Here is a 25,371-nt window from a genome sequence, read left to right on the forward strand (position 1 = left end):
TTTATTGGGGGTAAAAGAATCAGATGTACTGCATCGCCTCTCTGCAGTTGTCAGTGGCTTAAGAGAAATTAATTAATCAGATTTGTAATCCATGTTCAAATGCTCCAGAAAAAATTGGTTTTCAGAATTTTGTTTATTAGCTTTATGAGTTTAATAAATTGAGCATTAAACAAATAAACCAATAAAAACTCAGAGGAGACAGAGATGTGTTCTCATAGCAGGGACTCTTCAAGGGAAGGACATCCCTAAAAAGGGAATTTTTTTTACTCAGAAATCACAGATGATCCTGGGAGAGGGAGGATGTATTTGTGACGGGGAGAAGTTCAGTTTGGTTTAAGAGAAACCCACTCAGCAACACCTGCTGGGTGCTGGCCGTATGCTGAGTGATAAGAACTTGGTCATTCAGAGCCTTGAGGGTAAACAGACATTGGATTGGCATGGAACTCCCAGCAAAGGACAAGGGTGATTGATGGGCAGAGAAATACTTGGATGCACAGACCAGGGAGAGAGTGGTGCTGCCATGTGACCTTGAGCCTGCCATCTGCACTTTGGTTTTTATATCTATAAAATGGGAATAGAAACAGTGTCCTCCTTTAAGGGTTCTTCAAGGACTTGATGAGGTGATGGTGGTGATGATAACTGAGTCCAGTAACAGGGAGATAGACAAACATACAGAGAATTGAGCCAGGAATACTTTATCCAGCTCATGTCATGACAGAAGCTAGAAGGACCCAAAACCCAGGGTCATGAGGGGGACACCTGGTTGGGACCTGTAAACCTGGTGTCAGGAAGGCTGCTCCCAGGAGTGATGGAGACCCCAGTGAAGGTGACCAGCAAGAGAACAAGAGAAAGGCAGCTATGTGGGGTGCCTTCTTCATGCCTGGAACAGTGCCAAGGGCTACACATGCAGTAGGCCCTTCCAGCAACCCTTTGGTTGGTAGGTACACCATTCCCATTTCATAGGTGAAGAAACTGAGGCTCAGAGAGGTTAAATGTCTTGACCAAAGTCAAGACACAGGGACAAAGTTATGAATCCAGGATGGAACCCTGGGCTGCCGGTTCCAGCACACCCCCTACCCCTCCACACGCACTGCTGTCCTGCAGGTGCTACTCACTTCCCAGGGCAGGTGGTGACTGCTCCCACCAGACCAGGTTGGGGTGAGAACCGACTTGCCCTACCTCACAGGCAGAATAGCACTATATTGGTTGGTTCAGCGTTCATTCAGCAAACATTTTGCTGCTCACCTTAACCGTGAAGAGGGCCTTGTGCTCAGCTCTGAAGATAGAGGTGACCCTGGGGAAAGTGCACCTGGAAACAGATAAAGTAGATTCCTTAGGATAAATACCATAATGGGGAGGAGATGTGAGGATGGGGAACTCAGAGAGGAAGACATCTAAGACTGGAGAGGAGAGGGAGGGCTTCCTAGAGGAAGGGATAGCCATGCTAAATCCTTCAGAATAAGCAGGTGTTTGGCTGTCAAAGGTTGAGGGTGGGAGGAATGGTGTTCTAGACACTAGGGAAAACAGGAGGAAAGGCTTGGCGGTTCACATGGAGAATGGGGAAGGGGGTTGTGTGGGTTGCTGGCAAGCCTGTGCACCTGTAGTGGGGTCATGAAGCTGCCCTCTGGATTTGGAGCTCCTGGACTGGGAACCTGGACCAGGAGATTGGCACCTGGAGGGTGGTGCAGCTGGAGGGGAAGCAGGGTGTGGGAAGTTTCAGAGCCTCCCCTGACACCCCACCATCCCTCAACCCCAGGGCCTGCCCCATCTTGGCCTCTCAAGCCCAAGTGTGGGAAGCAGAATGCACCCATCTGGGACACCCAGCACAATTCTGGGGAGTGGGGACTACTATCCCCATCTTATAGATAAGCACACAGACTCAGACTTGCCCAAGGTCACAGAGCCAGTGAGTGGCTGAGTCAGGATTGAGATCATGACCTGAGCTCCAAATCCAGTGCCTTGGGTGCAGTGCGCTGGTAGGGCCTTTCACATCAGGCTCCAGGGCCCCCGTGGGGCAGGAAGGCTCAGAGCCCCTCATCCTGAGCAACTCTGTCTCTGGTCGGTATTTGTAGCTTCTAGGCAGCCTTCCTGGAGAGGCCCACTCCCGGCCTCAAAAGGCCTGCCCAGTTCACAGACCTCTCCCTCTGTGCTCACTGCTTTACACTGACAGCTCCCTGCATCTTCACATGGAGAAGTGGGCAGTGCCATTGAGCCCATTATACAGATAAGTAAGCTGAGGCTCAGAGAGAGGAAGCTTACTTGTCCAGTCGCTAGCCAGGAAGTAGTGGAACCAGAAGCTGAACCCAAGTCCATCCAGTCCCAGTGCCACCTGCATGTGGCTGGGCCTGCTTCTCAATGGCCGGGTTCACCAGCCCTTCAGGGTGGGAGGGGTTGAGGGGGGGCCTCTCGGACAGGAGGGGACCCCCGCTGGTGCCCCCAGCCCCTCCCACACGCATGTGAGTTGTGCTCACTGCAGCTCCGTAGACAAAGGCAGCCCCATAATCGGGAGTGAGTATTTCATGCGTCCCCCCTGATGTTTTATTGGGTGGAGAGATGCTTGGAGACCAAGCGGATGGCACATTCCGTTTATAAAGTGTGTGCAGTTTGCTTTATATGCCGAGTTTTTGCAATCTAGATAACAGATGACGCCCCGAGTGGCTGGCACTGCCTCCGTAATGGCGGCACGGAGCCTTTGGAGAAGTATTAATAATAGATTGTGTTGATGAGTTTGGAGAAAGTAGCAATCGACCCCCTGCTGCCAAGGCATTAGCACGGCTGTTCCGAATGCAGCCGCCACCAGCCTGCATGGTGGCGGCGCCTGCAAATGCGGGTCACCCCAACCGCTGCCCCCCTCTGCTGCCTAAGAGGACCTCCTGTGGCCCCGCCGTGCCAGCAGAGAGCTGCAGCCAGTGCCCGTCGGCTCTTTGGTCTCCCGAGGCCAGGCTGCAGACAGACGGTAGTGCGGTGCTCAGACCAGGAGGTAGAGGTGTGGGAAGGGGACAGAGGGGCGGTGAGGGGTGGCGGGCAGGGCAGAAGCATCCTCCGTGTCAGAACATCAAGTTCTGGAAGACTGGCTCCTTCCCCAGCCCCTTGGCAGAGCTGGATGGCCAGCCAGATTGCTAGGGGCCCCTGCCATGGACAGTTGGGTAGGTTGTACCTTGAACGATGGTATCCAGCCAAAGGGCCAGATCGGAGCTTGAAATCCAGCTCTTGTCCCCCTTGCAAACCCAGGCACTGTGTCTGCCTGCAGCCGACAGCCCAGCCTGAGCCTCAGGCCCCCTGAAGCCTTCACTCACCTGCTTTGGCAGCACCCATCAAGGCGGTTTTGAGGATCAGATAGAGCCAGGCCCTGTCTCATGGAACCCCTGTAGAATTGAAGCTGACAGGGGCATGTGCTGTCACTGTCATGTGACACTTACTTACTGAGTTCAGTGTCATTGGACCCTGCCAGCAGCCCCGTTAAGGGAGGTCCTGTTGATAACCCCATTTCACAGTAGAGGGAACTGAGGCCTGAGGGCAGCCCAGGTAAGCACACAGGAGGCCACATCCCCCTGACTGGGGTATCCAAGAAGGCTTCCCAGAGGAGGTGGTGTTGGGAGTTGGGCACTGCAGGATGAGTAGGAGCCTGCTCGGTAGACTAGAGGTAGATGGCAGGGGTTGCTGAGGCTGCCCCCAGTTTAAGCAGCCGGAGCCAGTGCCAGGGCAGCAGGCAGGGCTCAGATTGGCCCTGTCCACTGCGCCCTACTAGCTCGTCATGGGCGGCGCTGATAGCAGCCCCGGGAAGGGAGGCAGGCCGAGTGCCTTGCATTTATGGCCATTTCTGTTCCAGAACCGATTAGTAGAGAATTGCAGCTGTAATCTGTGCCTGTGATGGCGGGCCATAAAGAGGGATGGGATGCGCACAGCGCTCCCAAGGTGGCGCCCGCAGACGTGGCCCAGGGATGTAGGGAATGAAAAATGGTTTTAATTCCCTCCCAGCAGCAATAATTTGATTCTTCATAAATTTTTCCATCAAAGTGTTGTTGAGGCTGAGTTCCCACAGAGCAAGGCACGTGATGGGGAGCGGGGAGCCTGGAGGAGCGGTCAGTAGGTAAGGGCAGAGGAGGGGCTGTGCTGTTCAGACCCTTCTGCACACGCTGGCCGGGGGGCATGGAGACCCCCGCCTGGCTTTGTCTCTAGAGATGGAAGACGGATCCAGTCTGTCATAGAGGGGCTGGAGCAGGCCCAGGCTCCACGTCAGCCCCATCACTTAGGACCACATGACCCCGAGCAAGTGACTCCGCCTCTCCGCCTCTCAGTTTCCTTATCTCTAAGATGGGGTTCATGCTCGTTCTGTTTCATAGGGTTGTTGCAAAGACTAAATGCATCTCTGTGTGTGGAGTGCTGGCACTCCAGCGGCTGGCACACTGTCCTTGCTCAGTAAATGTCTGCACGTGGTAAAGATACTTAAGTCAAAATGAGGGAAAAGTAGGGGTTAGCCCAGCCAAGGGGCCAAGAAAGAACATGTGGAAGGGCCGGTGTGAAGAAACTGCAGGCTGTTCCATTGGGCCACAGCCTAGGAGAGCAAAGACAGTACGAGAAAGAGGCAGGATGTGAAGGGCCTTGAGGCACCAGGGAGTCACAGAAGAGTCTGGAGCAGGGAAGCAGCATGAGCAGATGTGTGTTTTAAACACCTTCCCCTGATTCTCCTCCTGGAAGACAAATTGAAGAGTTAGAGGGGCCAGGAGCCCAGGAAGGAGCCTGGGGCAGGTGCCCAGGCAGGAGAGGAGTGGCCCAGGGGTTGGGTTGGACAGGGCTAAGGATTGGTTGGATGTGGGGGGGTGGGAGGAGCAGAGAGGAGGTGGAGCAGGTCCTGGAGTGAGGGTAGATGGGACTGGTGGGCTGCCTGCCCTTCTCAGGCCCAATCCCACCTGGCTCTTGGGGAAAGTTGAGGCTGACCTTGTGCTCTGCCCTCTAGTGGCCACTGTGTCTCTGAGCAGGAAGGGCCCTGAGATGACACACCCAGGAGAGGGCACCTCTGGGAAGGATGCCCAGCGGCCACCCTTCCCTTGGGCCACCAGAGCCCTGGGAGCCAAAAGAGTGGGGCTGCAGGGCCTTCCCACTGTCTGGCTCTGTGCAGGGGGCGGGCCTCTCCTACCTGGAGTGGAAGGTCAGGGTGGCAGGAGAGAGAGGCCCTTGGTGGGACCCTGAGCCTAGCCAATGTGCCCCCACTGTGCACCTGCAGGCTCTTCGCAGCCAAGTGCAGCGGCTGCATGGAGAAGATAGCCCCCACGGAGTTCGTGATGCGGGCGCTGGAATGCGTGTACCACCTGGGCTGCTTCTGCTGCTGCGTGTGTGAACGGCAACTACGCAAGGGCGACGAGTTTGTGCTCAAGGAGGGCCAGCTGCTGTGCAAGGGTGACTACGAGAAGGAAAAGGACCTGCTGAGCTCCGTGAGTCCCGACGAGTCCGACTCTGGTGAGCCGTGGCTGGAGCCAGGGGGCGCCGGGTGGGGAGGGGGCCCTGCCGCAGAAGCCCAGTGCCGACCCCAGGATCCAAGCTGCATACGGACAGTGCACCCACATCTTGCGCCTGTGGCACTGTTGTGTTCACATGCATGTGTGCAGGTGCACATGGACACTGATATGTATGCATGCCCCCAGGCTCACAGATGCACATGCAGGTACTACCACGGAGTCACATGTGCTCAAGCACCAGTGTACATGCTTGTGACCACACATACACACAAGCACAGACAATGCATGTGTGGATACCTGTGCCCAGGAGCATATATGTGCAGACACACGGACCTATGTAGGTATGTGCTTAGATGCCCAAGCATGCACCAACCCACACCCAGGAGCACACACGTGCACATACACTTAACCAAGCCTACATATGCACACATGACCCAGATCACACATCACACATGCACTGAGCAGCTGTGCATATGGCCACACATGTTTATCCACATGTGCAGTAGTTTACGCACATGCACACACACACACATGCCCTGCTCCCTAGCTCCCCACCCTCAACTTCCCTTTGCCTTGCTGTGGCCCGCACTATGGCACAGCACCACAGGTGTCTCTGCCTGCACCAGGTCTGCAGGCGGCTGGTGCTGAGAGGCAGGGCTCTGACACGTCCTTCAGCAGCAGGAGCAGCTAATTGGGGGAATTGGGGCCTTCTGTGGTGGAGGCAAAGACCCCATTTCCCAGGATGAAGGCATCTCTCTACTCTGTTCCAGCCTCCAAAAAGACTGTGCCAGCGTAGAGCCCTCCTGGCAGAAGGGCGAGTACAGCTAGAAATGAGTCTTAGAAGGGGAAGACCAAGGAGCACTCTGGGGCCCTGTCATTCCAGGATAGTGGGGAAGGACTGGGGTAGAGGGCTTGCAGAGGAGATGCCCTGGTCTTCTGAGCCCTTTGGGGTAACCTAGAGTCTGTAGTCACAGGACCTACCCCCATCTGGAAGAGCTTTGTGACTCTAGGGAGCTCCCCATCCATCCGTCCCTCTGTCCACCCATGGGCAGGGCACCATGGTGGCTGCCTGGACTCTTAGGACAGAGTAGACACTGGCCAGGTGCCATTGGCCCATTCATATTAGGCTTAGGGAAGGAGTCTTGGAGGGAAGAGACCCTCTCTTAGGGCCTGGGAAAAGGAGACCAATTCAGACTTGGGGGAGCAGGAGGTGCATGGTGTCCACCTGGGGCTGGCATCTCTGAGACCCACAATTCTGGGACATGGAAGTGGCCGTGTGTGCATGGTGGTTGGGTGTGTCTCTGGGTGAATACACATGCTTCTGTGTGTGTGTGGGTGCGTGTGCCTGTTCAGGCGTGCCTGTGCTTGTATGTCCCCCATCTATGAGCATGTGCTTGTGTGTGTCTGAATGTGACCACATGTGCCCAGTCCTCTGTGGGCCCAGGCACCAGTGCACATGTGCATCTGCTAGTGTTTGAGTGTGTAACTCTGTGTGTGTGGCGTGCATGCCATGGCCGTGAATACTCCTGTGTGAGAACATCTGTGGTGTGTCTGTGCCTGACAGTTCTTCATCCCTGGAAGCGTCAAGGAAGAAGGCTCCCTGGTCTCCCCTCTGGGTCCTGGGGCCTGCTGGCACCAGGCTAGTGCAGTGGGAACCAGTTTACTCAAAGGCTGATATGTGCGCTGGGGTCTCCAGAGTGCTGGGGGGCCAGCCATGGCTGGTGTTGGCAGGAGGTGATGGGGTCCTGCCAGGCAACAGATGGCCTCAGGGGACAAGACTGACGGGCTGGGTGTGTCCCCCACAGTGAAGAGCGAGGATGAGGATGGGGACATGAAGCCAGCCAAGGGCCAGGGCAGCCAGAGTAAGGGCAGTGGGGACGACGGGAAGGACCCCCGGAGGCCCAAGCGACCCCGGACCATCCTCACCACGCAGCAGCGAAGAGCCTTCAAGGCCTCCTTTGAGGTGTCCTCCAAGCCCTGCCGAAAGGTGAGGGGCCACTGGGGTGGTGGGGCAGGGCTGACACCCCACATCCGCCACTTTCCCAGACAATGCCCCTACTTCTCTTGCTGGAGATGGGGACATCCCTCCACCCCACCCCTCCCCTCTTCCTCCCCTCCACTCCCCTATCCCTCCGCCTTCCCCCCCTCCCCCAAACTACTGCCTTCCTGGCCTGCTGCCCTGCCCCCCACCCCCAGACCTGATCTGTTTCCCTCCATCGGGCAGGTCCGAGAGACGCTGGCAGCAGAGACGGGCCTCAGCGTGCGCGTGGTCCAGGTCTGGTTTCAGAACCAAAGAGCCAAGGTGAGAGGCCACCTGTCAGCCCTGCTGCGCAGAGTTGGAGGGATGGCGTAGGGGTACAGGCAGAAGACAGGGTCCTGGTGGGAGGTGCTGGGAAGGAAGGGGGGAAGGGGGGGCAGGGCAGGGAGGTAAGGACTGGCATGACCTGTGTCCCCTGTAGATGAAGAAGTTGGCACGGCGGCACCAGCAGCAGCAGGAGCAGCAGAACTCCCAGCGGCTGGGCCAAGGTAAGCCGGGACCAGGGGACAGGGCCCAGGCTCAGCCTCCTGTAACAAGACCCCCCCCTCCCCCATCCTTCCACCAGGGGGAACAGGGCTCTGGGAACTGTTGCCTTGGAACCTGCTGTGATCAAGGGAGGCCATGGGATCACCGGGATGGGATTGGGGCTGGGACACCAGCGAGATTGCTGGGGGTTGAGGGGTGGGCTGCCTGAGGAGTGACATAATATTCGCATGCAAAGCTACAGCCATCTGGGGCACCCGGCTGGCTCAGTCAGTGGAGCACAGGATTCTGGATCTCAGAATCATGAATTCAAGCCCCATGTTTGGTTTTTGGTGTAGAGCTTACTTCAAGCCATCAAACAAAACACTGCGACCATCTCCCACTCTCAGGGTGTGCCAGGCACTGTTCTCACCACAGGCAGTGCTCCGCCTCACTAATTCCCACAGATCCCAGAGGGGAAGGGCATTGTCAGTGCATTTTACAGCCACCGAGGCTGATGCTCAGACCAGGGGACTTACTGGGATCACTCAGCTAGTAAGGTGCAAAGCCACCTCCACCCCAAGGGTGGGGCCCCAAGCTTGTGTTTTTAACATGACCATACACCCCACTGCCCAAATTAGAATTCAGCAGAAATCTCGAGAGAGTCTCCATGGGGTGGGGTGTTGAGGAGTTCAAGGTGGGCTCCTGCTGGATAGTAAGGAGCCAGTTTGAGGGACAGTGGCCAGGCCCCCAAATGCTGGGCTTTGCCAAAATGCTTTTACCATTTCTTGGGCCGGGGCTGGCCTCCAAGCCCCATGGGGACATTGAGCCTTGAAGAGAGGGCACAGGGAGCTTCTTGGGGGTGCCCACATGGAGTGGGGGCCCCAGGCTGCCTGTTCCCAGGTGAACCAGGGGCTCCAGGGCAGATGCCAGGGTACTGACCGGCAGCCCTTCTACTCAGGGCTCAGGGCCAGGCCAGTGTCCCCGGCTGTAGCTGACCCTTGGAGCCCAGTTATTTCTCTCTGCACCCTCTGCTCTCCTCTCCTTAGACCACCTAGCCCCCTGGGGCTGTGGCCACTGTCTCTGGTCTCCCAACTGCCTCCAAGATGCAGCCTCCCCGAGGATGTTCCACAGTCCCCCTTGAGCTCATCACGACCCATACTGCTCCACATAGCAGCCCCTGCTACCACAGCCGCACAACACCCTCTGCTCTTCCCCACCCCCAGCTCAGCAGATGGCACCAGCCCCCACCCTGTGCCCACACCAGGAACCTGGAAGTCACTTCTGACCCTTCCTGTCCTACAGTCACTGTATCCGCTCCGCTGCCAAGTTGGGCAGTGATTTCTGGTCCCATGTCCCTCATGCCCCTCTCAGGAGTTTTCATTCCCACGTCCACCTTAATAGGGACCCCAGCTTCTCCCTCAATATCCTCCAATGGTCCCTGCCTCCATCCTCCATCCCCAGAGGACCATCTTCCTCCCCATCCCTGGCCTTCTCTCATCCTCACGTGACAGCCCCATGCACATGGCTCCCTGCTTTCCTCCCCACCTTTGCTGCTTTTGGGGGGACATACCTGCCCCCCTGGAACAGTTGAACCCCTGCTGATTCTTTAAGTCACATAGAGTCAGGGGATCCCTTCCTCCAGGAAGCTGTCCCTGAGCCTCTTTGGCCTGGGCGCAGGCCCCACCTTGTTGCTGCTGGATGCAGGGAGCTCACTGCACCCCCATGTTGGACATTACTGCCTGCTTAGTGTCTGTCTCCCCCAGCAGTGAGCTTCTGGAGGGCAGGGCCATGGGAGGGAGGGAGGAGGTGGGAAGAGGAACTGATTTGAGAACGGATTCCTGAAGAGGAGCTACCAGGTGTATCTGGGGACAGGGGCTGGACACCCGGGTTCAAGTGGCCCTGGAACACTGTGGGCAACTAGGGAAGGCCAGAGGCGGTCAGAGTCAGAGGGCCCACGGTGGGGGTCTTGGCCTGCAGGGTCAGGTGAGAGGTCAGTGGGAACCCCTGTGGTACATCTGTGAGGGCTCCCTGGGGCAGGTGCTCCAGGATCAGGCAGACAGGGCTGGTGGGTGAAGGTGTGTTCTGTCCCCAGAGGTCCTGTCGAGTCGCATGGAGGGCATGATGGCCTCCTACACGCCACTGGCCCCACCGCAACAGCAGATCGTGGCCATGGAGCAGAGTCCCTACGGCAGCAGCGACCCCTTCCAGCAGGGCCTCACGCCGCCCCAAATGCCAGGTGACCACATGAACCCCTATGGTAAGCCGCCCCACCCCCTGCCCACCCCAGCACCGCCCCTGCCCACTGCCTGACCTGGCAGTCCTGGGGCCGTGACAGCACATCCCGCCCCAGGGCCCAGGCAGGCCCCACCAACACAGCCCACCTGCCGCCTCCTGACAGAAGGGGTGCCCTCGAGACCCCATCCAAGGCTCTCAGCACCTCTGGTCCTGCGCTGCCGCCGCAGGTCCTCCCATCCCTCCTCACCTCCGGCCACACAGCCTGCAGGGCTGACAGGGCCCCCTGGAGCTCCTGCGCCACCTGGGCTCCTGACGCCCCCTCTGCCTCCAGGGAATGACTCCATCTTCCACGACATCGACAGCGATACCTCCTTAACCAGCCTCAGCGACTGCTTCCTCGGCTCCTCGGATGTGGGCTCCCTGCAGGCCCGCGTGGGCAACCCCATCGACCGGCTCTACTCCATGCAGAGTTCCTACTTCGCCTCCTGAGAGCCAGCCGGCCGCATGGACGCTTGGGCCAGGGTCCTGGGGTGGGCCTGCGGCCGCCGCGACCACCCCACCACCCGCACAGACTCTACACACAGCCATACGGTGCCCTTCCCCTGGGCTGGCCGGGCAGGCAGATGGGCGCAGCCTGGGCAGGGCTGTGTCCTGCCCACAGAGACCGTGTCACCCCAGGGGCCCAGAGTCTTGGAAAGCCACTCGCCTCCCAGTCCCACCTCGGCCTCCATCTCCTCATTCTCCCTGCCCATCTCTTTTTTGGGAAGCTTAAATTCTCTCTATTTTTTTAAACGTCTTCTCTGTGTCCAGCCAACCTCCATGGGTGGGGCCTAAGCCCAGGCGGGGGCCCCCGTGCATGCCCCCCAGGAGATGATGTTGCGTGCGGTGCCTGTTACCTAGAGAAGCGTGGGTCCCTGTCCGGAGGGCCGGTGCCCACCTCCCCCACCTCCGAGGGCGGGCCCACCAGTCTGGGTTCACCTGTCCCAGCCCGAACCTGGAATAGAAGTGGGGAAGAGCCTGGCAGGTGTACCAAGCCCACCTCGGGCTCTGCCCTGAGGGCAGTCCCTGCTCTCACGCACGCACACTCGCACACTCTAAGGCACACCTGGGTGGATCCGCACGCAGATACAGAGACCAGCTGAAGAGGCACAGAGGCGCTGTGTGGGCCAGCCCTGCCGTGCCAGGAAGGGGAAAGAGGCCAGACGGGGCAGGGACCCCCTCTGCTTACAGCAGCAGGAGAGAAGGAAGGAGGGGAGGGAAGGAGGAGTTTGAGGCTTGAAACACGGGGACCCAGGTGTATCCTGGCATCAGCCTAAACAGGTGCTGCCTGAGCAGGCAGGGCAGACACAGATCCCCCAGAACCAGGTAGGACAAAGGGCAGAACTTCCAGGTGGAAAGGAGCCTCACAAGTCACCTATTGGGCACGTCATCTGGACTTTGGCTCCTTCTGCCTCTCCTCACATACCCCCAGCAGGGCGAGGAGGCCACCGCTTCATCGGGCCCCAGGTCAGCTGCTGTTTTCTGCTGATTTTGCCTCTGCGTTTTTTTTGGCCCCAAGTCGTCACTTGTGAAAGCCAGGCTCTTCCAGTTTCTGCAGCTCTTTCTCTTAAAACTGTACCCTCAGCTGGGCTCCAGCTTTCCCTCTAAAGGTGGGACAGAAATAACCCAATCTTCTGACTGACATCGGCCAGCCACCTCCCACTTTAGGTGCCCTGCCTGTTAATATGGCCCAAAATGCAGTGAAGAGTTGATGCCGAGTTACCTGGAAACTCACCCTACCCTTCTGTAAGTGAATCCCCTGACCCTCACTCACGGGACAGCTAAGCCACATCCCTCTTCTGTGTGTATTTGGGGGCAGGGGCATTTCTTGTTCAGACTCGGTGGAAAGACCTTGACTTTTTTTACTTGCTACATTTTTTCTTATTGGATTCAGTCCAGCCTGTGGAGTTTCTCTGCACCCCCAACTGTGTGACCACTGGCTTGCTGTCCCCACAATGTCGGGAGCCAGCCCTGTGTTTCTCACCCGAGGCACAGGAACTGCCTGGCCTCCCCCTGTCCCAGTGTCAGCCTGTGACCCAGTCCTCCTGGGGTGACGTGGTCTAGTGCATTTCCCACCCTGTTTTGTCAGATGCCCCGCTGGGACATGGGAGCCAGGGAGACAGCGTTAGCCCCTACCCTGGATCCACTAAGCCCTAATCCTGTTAGAAGAGGAAGCGAGGTCAGGCTGATGGGCCCTGTTCTCGGTGACTCCTTGCTGGTCTCTGGTGGCCACTGTACCCTCCGCCGGGTGCGCAGAGCCCTGCCTTTAATTCTAATACCAAGCCCTAGGCCGCCGCCCCGAGACCTGCCCAGTCTAGCCTTGGAGCAAATAGGATGACAGGGGTATCTCTGCCTTTGGGTGCCTCTGCCTGACCCTCTCTGCGACCCTCTCAGTTCCCAGCCTGCTCCGTGGTTTTGCTCCTCTGTCCAGTGGGGACCCTTAGGCTGCCCCAGAGCGTCCCGTGCTGTTCATCGGAGCTGTCGGTGGGGCGATGTAGCCCGGCAGCCCCCTCGGCGGGGCAGCCAGGCAGTCCTTCCCTGAGCTCCTTGTTCCACATGAGCTCCCACAGGCTCTCAGCTGTCCCGGGTTTCCCGCAGCCTCAGTCCATGTGGGCTCTGTGCCATCCCCCGTCCTGGGCCACCAGCGGCCCCTGTAGGCAGCCAGCTGGTTTCTTGAGAGAGGCTCCCTTTCCTCCTCTTGGGCTCACCTGGTCCAAATCATGCTGGGGCATTTGGGGTGGGCCCGGGGCACAACCCAGGCCCCCAGGAGCCCCGGTCCTTCTCTCCCAGACTGTTTCAGTTGGAAGGAAGCTCAGAAATGGGCATCTGGCCCACTCCCTTTATTCCCCAGCTGGAAAGCCCGGCTGGGAGAGGGAAGGGAGTGGGGGCACCATGCCAGCCCCTTCTCTTTGCTGAATGGCCTCTAGGTCAGGGGTGTGTGATTTGTCCTAGGAAACTCTTGCCATCCCCTCCCATGGTGGGGGGGGCACCTCTTCCACTTGGGGGCCTCACAACCTCCCAAGTCTAACCCAGGCTCTGCCCCCACTGTGAGCTGCTCCTTGCAAAGAGCTGGTTCCAAGATACCCACACTCATGTCCCAGAGGGGGTCTAAGCCAGAGGGAACTCAGACAGCCCCGTGGGCCGGACACGCCTCATCAGCAAAGCTAGGTCATTGCTGTGGGCTGCGGCTCACTGCCCAAGGTTCCCAAGGCTCCCCGAGATGCCAGTGTCCTGCCTGTCCAGCCCCGGACTGGTGTGGAGACACAGATGAACAAGATGTAGGGTCCACCTCAAGGGGCTTTCTTCTAGGAGAGGCATCCACACTCCGACCCAGCTCTGTCCAGATGTGAGTGGTGGACCCATTTCCCGGATGAGGAACCTGAGGCTCAGAGGAAGGACGCAAGTGCTCAGGGTGTCCCAGCAGAGGCACTCGGAGGCGGAGTGTGGGCTGAGATAAGCAGGCTCTTCCCACCTGGTGTGGGAGGAAGTGCAGCCCTGACTTGGGGGCACAGCAAGTAGCCAGGAGCACTCCCCACCCCGACCGACTGACCAAACCACCGACAGACCTGTCATCAGTGGTGGCTGGGACGGGAAGCCGAAGGGAAGAAGTCTGGTCCCGAGGAAGAGGCAGGAAGTGTGAGGTGGGCAGGGGGAGTGTTGGAGAAAAACCGAGTTCCCTTTCCCTGCTGGCGAAGGTGAGGCTCAGAGAGGGGAAGGAGTCTGGCCCAGGTAACACAGCATGAGGGCAGAGGCACGGGAAGGTGGGGGCCTGCCCCAGTCACAGCCTCATCTGCTGGCTCCATGGAGCCTCCTGGAGGGCCACACGGACAGAGGGACGCTGTGTTCCAAAGGTCGGACCGTAGGGCTAGCAGAGCCTGTAGGAGAGGGCCCCACACCAGGGCACGTTGGGAGGCTTCCTGGGGGCGGGGGGGAGCCCACCGCTGCAGCAGGGCCCACGCCAGGCCAGGCCCCTGTCACCACCCGGGCAGGCGGGCAGGCAGTAAGGCTACCTCACCCACCGGGGGAGCCTCGGGGGAGGGGGCTGGCCAGCCCCTGCCCGGCCTGAGCTAGGCATCACCCGGGTCAGGACCTCACCTCCTGTCCGGGAGGATCTGGGGCTCGCTCTGCCCTGAGGGGAGGAGGGTCCACATTCGCACGCGCACACACACTCACACCCGGACGTACACGGAGGCTCGCACACCCACACTCCGGGCACACGAGGCCTGCGGGCTGGGGGAGCAGGGAAGACCCTCCAATGCTTGGCCTTCAGAGGGTGCAGTTTGCAATGAGCCTGTCTGCTGGCGCCCCCACCCCACCCAGGGCCCCAGGGGGCCCAACCCAGTGTGGGGACCAGCCACTGGCCATTCCTCTGTTTTCCTTGTACAGACTCTCACTGCCCACCCGCCATCCCCAGACACATTTTATTTAATAACTTGTCATTGTTAAATTATTTATTAGCGTTTACCACATCACCACCCCCACCCTGCCCTCCACGCTCACCTTCTGCCTCTTCCCACAAAAGCAGAAAATGCAAACACCAACAAAAGATGAGACATCAGTATATTTGTAAATAAACCAACCTGTACACGCCTGTGCTGCCTCTCCTTGGGGCGCGGGGGGCGGGGGGGGGCAGGCCGCAGCCAGTCTTGCGCGGAGGACAACAGGCCCAGGAAGAGGGAGGGCTGGTGGGCCCCGTTCTCACCCCAACCCATCCCTTGTCCTATCCCATAATCCTCACACCCCATCCTGGGCCCATCCCAACCCCAAACCACCTCCACACTTAAAACAAATGCATCCATCCCATCCCACTGTCTCTGGTTCCCCAGCACATTCATTCATTCAGGCAACCGACATGAAGGGCCCTTTAAGTGCCAGCCAGCAGGCTGAGGACCAGAGCGCAGTGGTCTGTGCCTCAAGGAGGTAGACTGTGATGCAGGCTCAGGCGAGGTTTGGACAGGCCTGGTTGCAGGGGTCCCCAACCTCACCCGGAGGGGCAAAGCATCATGAAAGGCTTCCCGGAAGAAGCTACATATTAAGCTTCGATCAGAAGCCAGCCAGCATGGAGGAGACTAGGTGGGGAGCAGTGTCTGGCAGTGCTTCAGTCTTGCGCAGAATCTCAGAGGCAGGCAAAACCCTGTAAATCTCCTGAACTCAAAGAATAGCTAAGTTTGGGGGTGGGAGAGGAGCAGGTGTTCTCCGCCTCTCCCCACCCCTCTGGTGGCTCCTTCTCAGCCTCTTGCCCCCACCCCTGCAGCCACAGGTCACCTGGAAGCCACCTGTGGCTGCTCTCCCTCTGCCCTCGGGCACCAGCGCCCCCTAGGGGCACACGCCTCCCCGCACCCCCTTCTGCAGCCTCTGGCTGATTCCAGCCACGTGGCTTCCAGGAGTCTAGACAAGTTGAGGCGCTCGGGCTCATGGCTTCCTTTGCACCCACAACACCCTGAAGAGCAAGTATTAAGGTCTCATTTTTCAGAAGCGAACCCGAGCCGCAGGTAGTGAGCGGCTCAATAGGACAAAGCTACCAAGGGGCGGCGGAAGCAGGGTTCAAGAAAATCAGGTTCGGCTGCAAACCCGTGGCCTCACCTCCAGTGTGGCCTCACCCCTACTGTCTCCTCAAGCCCACACTCTCTGGGCCTGTGATCTGGTCCTCCGAGTTCAGGCTCAGGGACCTGAGGATCCAGGAGACTCTCCTACCTTCAAAGTGGCCTCACTGAGGCCCGGAGAAATGGAGTCCCTTAGCCCCGCAGCACAGCAGACACCGGACCAAACCGGGTCTTCACGGCCAAGCCCCGGCCCCGGCTCCTGTAAGAGGGGCCTCCGAGCTCCACCTCCCCCCACACCAGCAGCAGGCTGCCGACTCTCTGCCTACAGCAACCGTTTAAAATCCTGTCACTAAAAAATGTGTGAGGGGTGGAGAGGAGGGGCTGTGCTAATCCAGTGCTCCCCGTCTCCTGCCTGTCTTCTCCAGGCCAGCTCAGATGTGAGGCACCGGGGGTGGGGAAAATGGGGAAATAGGGCATGGGAGGAGGGATCCCTCCAGGCCCCCCTTTCCAGGGGCGGGGACAGGACAAACGCCAGCCATTCTGCACCACTGCTGGTCACAGACTTCAGCCCACTGACTGGCCTTCACAACAACCTGGAGCAGCTCTCACCCCATTGCACAGATGAGAAAACCAAGGCTTGCAGAGCAGCCACTTGCTCCAGGGTGATCCTCCCAGGAACCTGGGGTTGGAGTGGGAGTTGAGAAGCCTCTGGTCTCAGGAGAGGAACATGATTACGATCCCATCCAACCAAACTTGTCTTCAGGGGGACTGAGCCCCTGTGCAGTGCTGCCCCTGGAACACCCCACTACTCCCGGGCCCCTAGCTTTCCCCGAGAACCCTGCTGGGCTGGAGAAGGTGAGGGATGTGGGCAGCTGCACAGAACCAGCAGCCACTGGGACAAGGTGTGGGGAGGCAGGGGGCCCGGCAGGCATTAGGACAATGGTCGGAAGGAGGGCCACCGCCCCGCGGTCCTACAGTCCCCTACCGTGAAGTGAGCAGTGCCCCGGGCACCCCGCCGTGACGCTGGCCTGCTCCCCCGCATCGCACTGCCCCTTGCACATTTTGCTTTACTCACTCCTCACAGCCCCTCAGGACAGGAAGAACCGTGATGTCCACTTAATAGATGAGGACACTGCCATCCCCATTCTTCCCAGGAGTTCCTACCCTACAGCCAGCCCCACTCTGCCTCAGATGCCCTCTCTGCCTCTAGTGTCCTGGGACCCCATACCAGGCTGATCTTGACCCCAGGGAACTGACAGACAGGGGAGCTCTGTTTATGGCTTTGACTTCAGAGCCATCCCCGGGGCTTGACTGGAGAGCAGAGATAGCCTCCTGATTGCTTGTTCCCTTTGATCTTCATCTATTGCCTGGCAGGTGTCCCAGGACGTATGTCCTCCTGGGCAGAGCTTAAGTGGGAGCTATATAAGTGGAGGAAGGAATAGAGGACTCGAAGCAAGCACAGGCAAGGGGGTGGCGGGGCCTTGTCAGCTGTGCCGAAAGTGTAGGGAAAAACTTCCTGGGGGGTACAGACCAGCAGGAGCAAGTGTGCAGAGGCGGGAAGGGCAGGGCATCAGTGAGGTGGAGACACACCTGGGTTGAATTCAGGATTCCAAGGCCAGAGATGGCAGGAGCTGAGATCCCTGGTGCTGCCCGTCCCACACTGGACATGTGAGGGGGCAGGGCTGGAGACCATTCAGGCCTTTGGCCCTGGCAGGACACCTGGCCCAAACCGTTCCCTACTTTAGCTGAGAATAAAGTCAGCACACTATGAGATGTTGAATGCAGAACACTATATGCAATGTATCTATCTGTGGGATAAAGAGAATAAACAAAACCCTCTGTGCCCACTGTATAGATCTAAAAAATGCACATCTCGATGTCTTGGAACCCTTAATGTGCCCATTGGGCTCCAGGGGCCTTTAATTTAGAAAACTCTGATCCCAATCAGAGCCAAATCAGTACCAAAGTGGTGTGCGGAAAGTTCTTAGCACAGAATCTAGTCAGAATGGGCCCAATGGTAGGCAGCCCCCGGGGCAGCTTTCCTCTGTGACAGAGCACCTAGGACCTTTCTACGAGCAGGGCCTCCCTTAACAAAGCTGGGGGTACTTTGCTCCTAAATCCCCAGGACCAGAAGCTAGTTTGAATTTCACTTCCGAACATGAAGTTGCCCGTCAGGCCACGAGGTGGCGACCGGGAGTCAGGGAGGTGAGAGCCGGAGGGGCGGCGGGCCCCGGAGGTGTGGGGATGGCTTCAGATTACGGCAGAGAAAGAAAAGAGGAAGAAAAGTCTTCTGTGCGCCAGGCCCTGTGTGGAAGCTTTACAGGGATGATGCCGTGCATCCCTCATCACAACTCTAAGAAGCAGGTGTGAGCATTCCCATCTTACAGAACAGGAACATGGGCTCAGAGATGTCAAGTGACCTGGCCGAGGCCACATAGCTAGGAAATGGCAGACCTGGGATTTGAACCAGAGCTGAGTCAGCGACAAAGATACAGGAGGAGGAAAACAAGGGGTAGCAGAAGGGGGTAAAATATCAACCTCTTCTTGCTTTAGCCGCTCCCAGCAGTTTTGTGCCTCTTCACACTGACCTGTGAGGCAGGTAGTGTCACTGCCCATTTTATGGATAAGGAAACTAAGGCTAAAAGCCAGAGAAAGGCTACTTATTATCACTGCCCTAGCTCCTGGGGATTCAGCCCTCCCTGAGCCCTGAGGGAGGACCACAAGGGTGAGTGCAGAACTGGTGAGCTCCCCCCCACACACATACACATGCAGCCTGGCCCCTTCTCTTCCTCTGCTCCTCGAAGATGAAGAGCAGGCTCAGGCCTTGCCCAGGACTCAGAGCAGCCTCAGCTTCCCCAGGGACACCAGGGGGGCTCCCTCACTGGAGCAAGATTCAGGTCTACCCCCATAGAGCACCAGCCCCTATGGGTGCTTCCAGAACAGGGGACCTGAGTCATAGCTAGAAGCTCCTGATTGGGAGTCAGCGTTTCATTCTCATCATGTCAGTCACTAGGGCCCTGGGGCTTGGAGTGCTCTGCCCCCGCTTCCAGCTTCGGGGAGTGTGCAGTGCAGCGCTATTAAGCTCCAATCCCGGCTCTGCTCTTCACTGTCCATGTAACCTTGGACAAGTCACTTAACCATCCCACGTTTCTTTATAAACTGAGGGGTGAGCACAGAGCCACCATGAGGGTCACATGAGCAAGTGAACCTGCCTCAGGATTCGGCCAAACCCAGGCACTCAAACAACAGGGCTAAGATTATTTGTGGGTGCCCCTACTTCTGTCTACACAGGAAGCTAACTCTCAGCTCCCAAGAGGAGCCCAAGGGCCTGCAGGGAGTGTTTGGGGTTGTCCGTGGCACTGGCAATGGCAAGGCTTCCTCTCAACCCTTTTAGGCCAGAGAAGCTTCTGGGAGCTGAGTTCCCTGAGACACCAGCCTTCCTTCCCCATGCTCCGAGGTTCAAAGGCTCCTGGCCCTCCCGTGACCTCAGGGGCCATCCAGAGGAGGCATCGAGGCATGGGCAGTGGGAGCTTGTCCCTGCCAGTCAGCGTGAGTCTTGCCGCCTCCTTGATCCAAGGAGGAGGTGGGGGCACCTTGGATCCGAGGGACTGAGATGCTGACAGCTCTGCTTCATACCACTGGGGGGAGCCCTAGAGACCGTGGTCCGTTCACAGACAGAAGGTTACAGGCAAGAGGGTTAAAGACAGACCAAAGTTTCAGTTTATTGGGGCATTAAGGGGCTAACAAATAAATGGTTAATAAAGCCCTCCACTGTTCAAGCTACTTAGAGTTAGGTCTCTGTCACTTGCCATCAAAGTCCCGACTAAAACCCATACCATCTTACAGGGTCATCGGACAAATTAGTGAGATCGTATTTCCATGTTTTTGGGGTTTTTTTTTGTTTGTTTTTTTATTTTTTTTATTATTTATTTTTGATAGTCATACAGAGAGAGAGAGAGAGAGAGAGGCAGAGACACAGGCAGAGGGAGAAGCAGGCTCCATGCACCGGGAGCCTGACGTGGGATTCGATCCCAGGTCTCCAGGATCGCGCCCTGGGCCAAAGGCAGGCACCAAACCGCTGCGCCACCCAGGGATCCCTATTTCCATGTTTTTGACACAAAGTCAGGGCTCAAAAAGAATAGCTAAGATGATTCCCAACACAACACAATAACCACCCCTGTACCTCCCCCACCGCCAGTTCTGCAACATCGCCCCCCTTCATTCATACAAATACAGTTTGTGAGAACTCTACCTAACATGTACACAGATTTTGAGCTGACATTTAAAAGAAGACATTGTGTTGGGGGCATTTTCTTCCCCTACAGATTCCATTCAACTGGACATTGTCCGAGATTCCTGAGAACAAATGAAACCAATCACTGTTGGCACAAAACACACGTATAGTCACTGCGAGTGTGGTTCCTGCCATCAGAGCTCTTGTGGCCAGGAGCACCTGCCTGGTGCCAGATCCCCCTCCGGGTCACCCATACATGGAACTTAGAGGCTGTCATGGGGCTGGGCAGTGGGGTACTTCATAAGCCAGAGAGTTCAACTGGAAAAGTGAATTACTGGTGCTGAGTTGCTAATGAGCAAATAATCAAGTTATACTCATCACAAAAATGTCCAGCAACAGAGTGCTTATGTCAAGGGCAGAAAACTGCAGTCATGCTCTGCAAAACAAAGGGAGGTGGCAGCTCTAGAAGAGGTCAGCTCACTGCAAAGGATCTTTTGGAAAAATTCCCCACCAACACCAGCACCTAGAAATATGGCCCTAGCAGTGATGGCCAGGACAGTTATAACAGCTGCTACTTGTGGGTACTTATCACAGGCCAGTACCTCTAGGCATGATCTCATTTCATTGTCTCTCAAAGTGTTGTTATTATCATCCCCATTCTCCAGGTGAGAATACTGAGGCTTTGAGGGGTACAGGAGCTTGTTCAGTGAGTGGCAGATCCTGAGAGCAAGTTACCAGTATAAACAAGCAGCTCTGCCCAGAAGGAAGGTTGGGACAGACAGGCAAAGCTCCCAATTTTTCGCAAAATTCTGCCCTTTTGAGGGGTGGAGCGGGCTTCACCAGATTAGGCTCCAGGCCAAGGAGTGAGTTGGAATGGTTTGAAGGATGAATGAGAAAGGCCTCTTCCCAGGGGAATGGGAGGGAGGCTTCAAAGGCAGGGCTGGTGCAGCCCATCCTAAACTGCTTCCCTGGCACCTGCCAGCAGCAAGTCAGCAAGTCGGCTGGCTTCTCAGGACACGAGAAGCAGGGAGAGAGGGAGACTGATGGCCAGAAAACCACCTCCCTCTCCCGAGCCAGCCCAGCCCTACTGCAGGCACGACCTGTGCCTCTTACATCATTGTCTTGTGCTGTCTAGAGGGGAAGGCTGAGTTCGGGCGTGGTTAACGGCTTGCCAAATTCACACAGCCAATTGGCACAGCTGGGAATATAGGAAGAGGGAGGGAGGAGAATGGGTTCATTTTCACACATGAAAGACCCCACATCCCCACCACGTCCCCCTCCCTCCTCTCCTACCCCAGAAGAGCCCCTAGAAGAAATCCTGTAGATTAGAAACCTAGAATGCTGACAAACGGCACACCAGTAAGGAGAAGAAGCAGGGCTCATCCATGGGGAGGCTGGATACAGGAGCAGGTGCACAGCGGGGGACTGGGAGACAGGATAAGACCAGACTGGGACCCCTCGGAGGCCGACCACACTCTCTGAGCCCTTTCCAAATTGCTGGAGAAGATGGGCCCCTGTCCCAGTGATGATTCCCCTAAAGCCAGGGCATGGCTTGGAAGTGGGCTCACCCAGCAGCACCCTTGTGGGGAGGACTCTCCGACCACTGTGCGGGAGGAGTGTTTCTGGCAAGCTACTATGATGATGTTCTTCTCGGAGTTTTCGCCTTAACCTACGTGGCTGCTTTGCTGTTGGGTACAGCCGGTTTATAATTGTGCTATCCTCCCCAGGGAATGTGTCTCCCTTCATTAAATAGTGTCCTCTTTGTCCCATTGTAATGCTTCTAGACTTGAATTCTACTTGGATGGCAGTGGTGGCACTCCTACATCCTGTTGCGTTTGTGTTGAACTATTCTCTTTATCTTTGTCCAGTCCTTTATTTTGCTCTCTTTCTTTGTCCTTTTTTGGTGATTTCTTGTTTCTTAAAAAAGCATGTAAGTGGGATTCAGTTTTATTTTCATTATGTTATATTTGATACATACACCAAGCAAATATATCAAATATATGACTGATATAAGTGAGGAAGCACAAGATGAACGCCTATGAACATGACCAAAGATAAGAACTAGAACATTACCCAAACCACTGAATCTTCCTCTGTATTTCACCCCATCCTTTCCCCTACCTCACTCCTGAAGATAACCACTATCTTGTATTTTATGTTTATCACTGCCTTGCTCTAAAAACAAAAACAAAAACAAAAACAAAAACAAACAAAACAAAAAAACTTAGGGGTGGCTCAGTTGGTTGAACATTGGACTTTTAATTTCAGCTCAGGTCATGATCTCAGGGTCCTGGAATCCAGCCCCAAGTGGGGCTCTGTACTCAGCCAGGAGTCCCTTGAGGATTCTCTCTTCCTCTGTTCCTCCCTTTGCTTCTCCCCCCTCACTCTCTCCCTCTCTCTCTCTCTCAAATAAATACATAAGTCTTTTAAAAATCCTAATCCCCCCAAATGATATATCCTTCAATTTTCCTTGTTTTGAGCTTTTTACAAGGGATATCATGTTATGCATAGGCTTCCACTAGCTCCTTTTTAAAATCAGTATCATTGCCAGCATTCACCTACATTGTTGCTGTAGCCACTATTTGTTGCAAGATAACATTCCGCTTCTTTATTAATTCTCCTGTTGCAGACAATTGGCTTTTTCCAGCTTTTCACTAGAATGAACAATGCGGCAATGAGTGTCCAGCTACACGACTCCTAATGCACACATGCCAGACAGAGTCTTTCCAGAACATAAGCTGGTTAGGGGCGTAGCTGGGGATATGCACAAAGTCAGCTTTGTAAGACAAAGTCAGCGTTTTCCAAAGTGATTTTACTATTCACGTTCCCACCAGCAATGAATAAGAGTTCCTATTGCTCCCTCTCTGACAACACTTACCAATTTTGACCTGCCCCAAATGATTTGAATTTGCTTCTTACTACCTTAGTGTTGAGGTTGAGCATCTTTTCTTATGTATATTCTCCATTGGTGTTTCCTCTTTTGGGAAATGCTTATTCATGTCTTTTGCTCAATTTTCGTTTGGGTTATTTGTCTTTTTCCTTATTTATTTTTAGGGTTATTAGTTTGGCTTTTAAAAATTATATTCTGAATACAAATCCTTTGCTAGTTATATGTGATATAAGTAATTTCTTCCAGTTTGTGAAATAGAAGTTCTTCATTTTAGTATAGAGTAATTTATTATACATTTTATGGTTTGATTTTTTTTTTTTGGTCTTATTTACAAAATCCTTCCCTACCTGAGTCATAAAGATATTCTCTTTTATATTCTTAAATTTTGAAGTTTTCACATTCACATTTAACATTTTTAATCCATTAAGAATTTATTTGGGGGTTGTGATGCCTGGCTGGCTCAGTTGATGGAATGTGTGACTCTTGATCTCAGGGTCATGAGTTCAAGCCTCACGTTGTGTGTAGAGATTACTTAAAAATAAAACCTTAAGAAATGACTTATTTGGGGGTACAGGTGAGATAAGGATCCAATTTCGTATTTTTTCCTATGGATAACCAATTATTCAGGCTTCTTGCATTGAACAGTTAATCCTTTCCCAGGGGTCTGAAAAGCTAGTTCTACTGTATGTCAAGTTTTCATGCGTGTGAATATTTACTACTGTCACATTAGCTGGGCTAATCCTGTGCCAGTACTACAATATCTTATGTATGAATACTTTATGTAAGTCTTTTTTTTAAAAAAACATATTTCATTTATTTATTCATGAGAGACAGAGAGAGAGAAAGGCAGAGACATAGGCGAGAAGAGGAGCAGGAGCCTGCAGGGAGCCCGATGTGGTACCCGATCCTATGACCCTGGGATTACAACCTGAGCCTAAGGCAAGACATTCAACCACTGAGCCACCTAAGTGTCCCTACTTTATGTAAGTTTTAATTGCATTTAAGGCATGTTTTACCACCATATTTTTTAAAGATTTTATTTGTTAGAGGGAGAAAGCACAAACACGTGGAGTGGCAGAGGGAGAGGGAGAAGCAGACCTCCTGCTGAGCAGGGAGACCAATATGATGCCGGGCTCCATCCCAGCACCCCAGGACCACGACCCCAGCAGAAGGCACACACTTAACCGACTGAGCCAACCAGGCACCTCCTTACCACCATTTCTTCTCCAGAATTGTACAGCTAGTCTTTTGTTCTTCCCTATAGATTTTAGAATCACCTCGTAAAGTACTTTTCAATATCTTTTTTTTTTAATTTTTTTAAATTTTTATTTATTTATGATAGTCACAGAGAGAGAGAGAGAGAGAGGCAGAGACACAGGCAGAGGGAGAAGCAGGCTCCATGCACCGGGAGCCCGACGTGGGACTCAATCCCTGGTCTCCAGGATCGCGCCCTGGGCCAAAGGCAGGCGCCAAACTGCTGCGCCACCCAGGGATCCCACTTTTCAATGTCTTAATGGGATTTTGATCAGAATTATAATCCCTCTATAGATAACACAGGGAGAATTGATAAAATATAGATAACGAGTCTTTCCCTCCTTGAACAAAATCAACCTCCCTGTTTATTTAGGTCTTAACATCTTTCAACACAGTTGTAGGATTTTTTGCATATCAGATCTTACACATCTTTTATTAGCTTTATTTTTAGAATCCATCCTTTGTCAGTTTCCTAAATTTTGTCTTTTTCTGAGTCATTTTATAAGCAAGTTTAGAGAAAGGCAATTTAGTTTTAAATATTATCGTATATCCTGCCATCTTGAGAAACTCTTATGAATTCTAATAATCTCTCAGTATATTATATTATTTTGTTTTTTTATGTAGATGATCATCTCTGTGATAGTTCATTTTTTTATTAAGATTTTTTTTAATTTTTTAATTTTTTATTCATGAGAGACACAGGCGGAGAGAGAAGCAGGCTCCATGCAGGGAGCCTGACATGGGACTCAATCCCGGGTCTCCAGGATCACACCCCAGGCTGAAGGTAGCACTAAACTGCTGAGCCACCCGGGCTGCCCCATTTCTTTCTTTCTTTCTTTCTTTCTTTCTTTTTTTTTTAAGATTTTATTTATTTGAGAGATATAGAGAGAGTGAATGAGAGAGCAAGCATGGGTGAGGAGGAAGGGCAGAGGGAGAGGGAGAAGCAGACTCCCCAATGAGCAGGGAGCTGGACACAGGACTCTATCCCAAGACTCAGAGATCATGACCAAAGGCAGATGCTTAATCAATTGAGCCACTCAGGTACCCCTCATTTCCTTTTAGTCATAACATATATGATACTCTAATATGTAATATAGGATTTAGATATATAATTATTATACATGGTATTATATATTAATGATACTGGATTATAATTCATATACAATACATATTCATGTTAAACCACTCTCATATGCATGGTATAAAGCCAGTTTGGT

At 54.7% G+C, this 25,371-nt stretch overlaps 1 protein-coding gene across 2 annotated transcripts in view; it reads left to right on the forward strand.

Annotated features, from left to right (window-relative positions):
* LMX1B (LIM homeobox transcription factor 1 beta) overlaps positions 1 to 14,803 on the forward strand; it is an 83,257-nt gene extending 68,454 nt beyond the window's left edge. Inside the window, exons 3-8 of one of the 2 annotated variants that reach the window (XM_041723997.1) lie at positions 5,225 to 5,457; positions 7,262 to 7,443; positions 7,681 to 7,758; positions 7,916 to 7,982; positions 10,052 to 10,216; positions 10,526 to 14,803. In XM_041723997.1, coding sequence (XP_041579931.1) covers positions 5,225 to 5,457; positions 7,262 to 7,443; positions 7,681 to 7,758; positions 7,916 to 7,982; positions 10,052 to 10,216; positions 10,526 to 10,683 — 883 coding nt within the window. In that variant the 3' untranslated portion in view covers positions 10,684 to 14,803. The remainder of the gene's footprint in view (positions 1 to 5,224; positions 5,458 to 7,261; positions 7,444 to 7,680; positions 7,759 to 7,915; positions 7,983 to 10,051; positions 10,217 to 10,525) is intronic. The other variant, XM_041723998.1, reaches the window with a different exon arrangement.
* Positions 14,804 to 25,371: the final 10,568 nt, after the last annotated feature.

Source organism: Vulpes lagopus, chromosome 12 (genome assembly GCF_018345385.1).
Source record: "Vulpes lagopus strain Blue_001 chromosome 12, ASM1834538v1, whole genome shotgun sequence".
Taxonomy (NCBI): Eukaryota; Metazoa; Chordata; class Mammalia; order Carnivora; family Canidae; genus Vulpes; species Vulpes lagopus.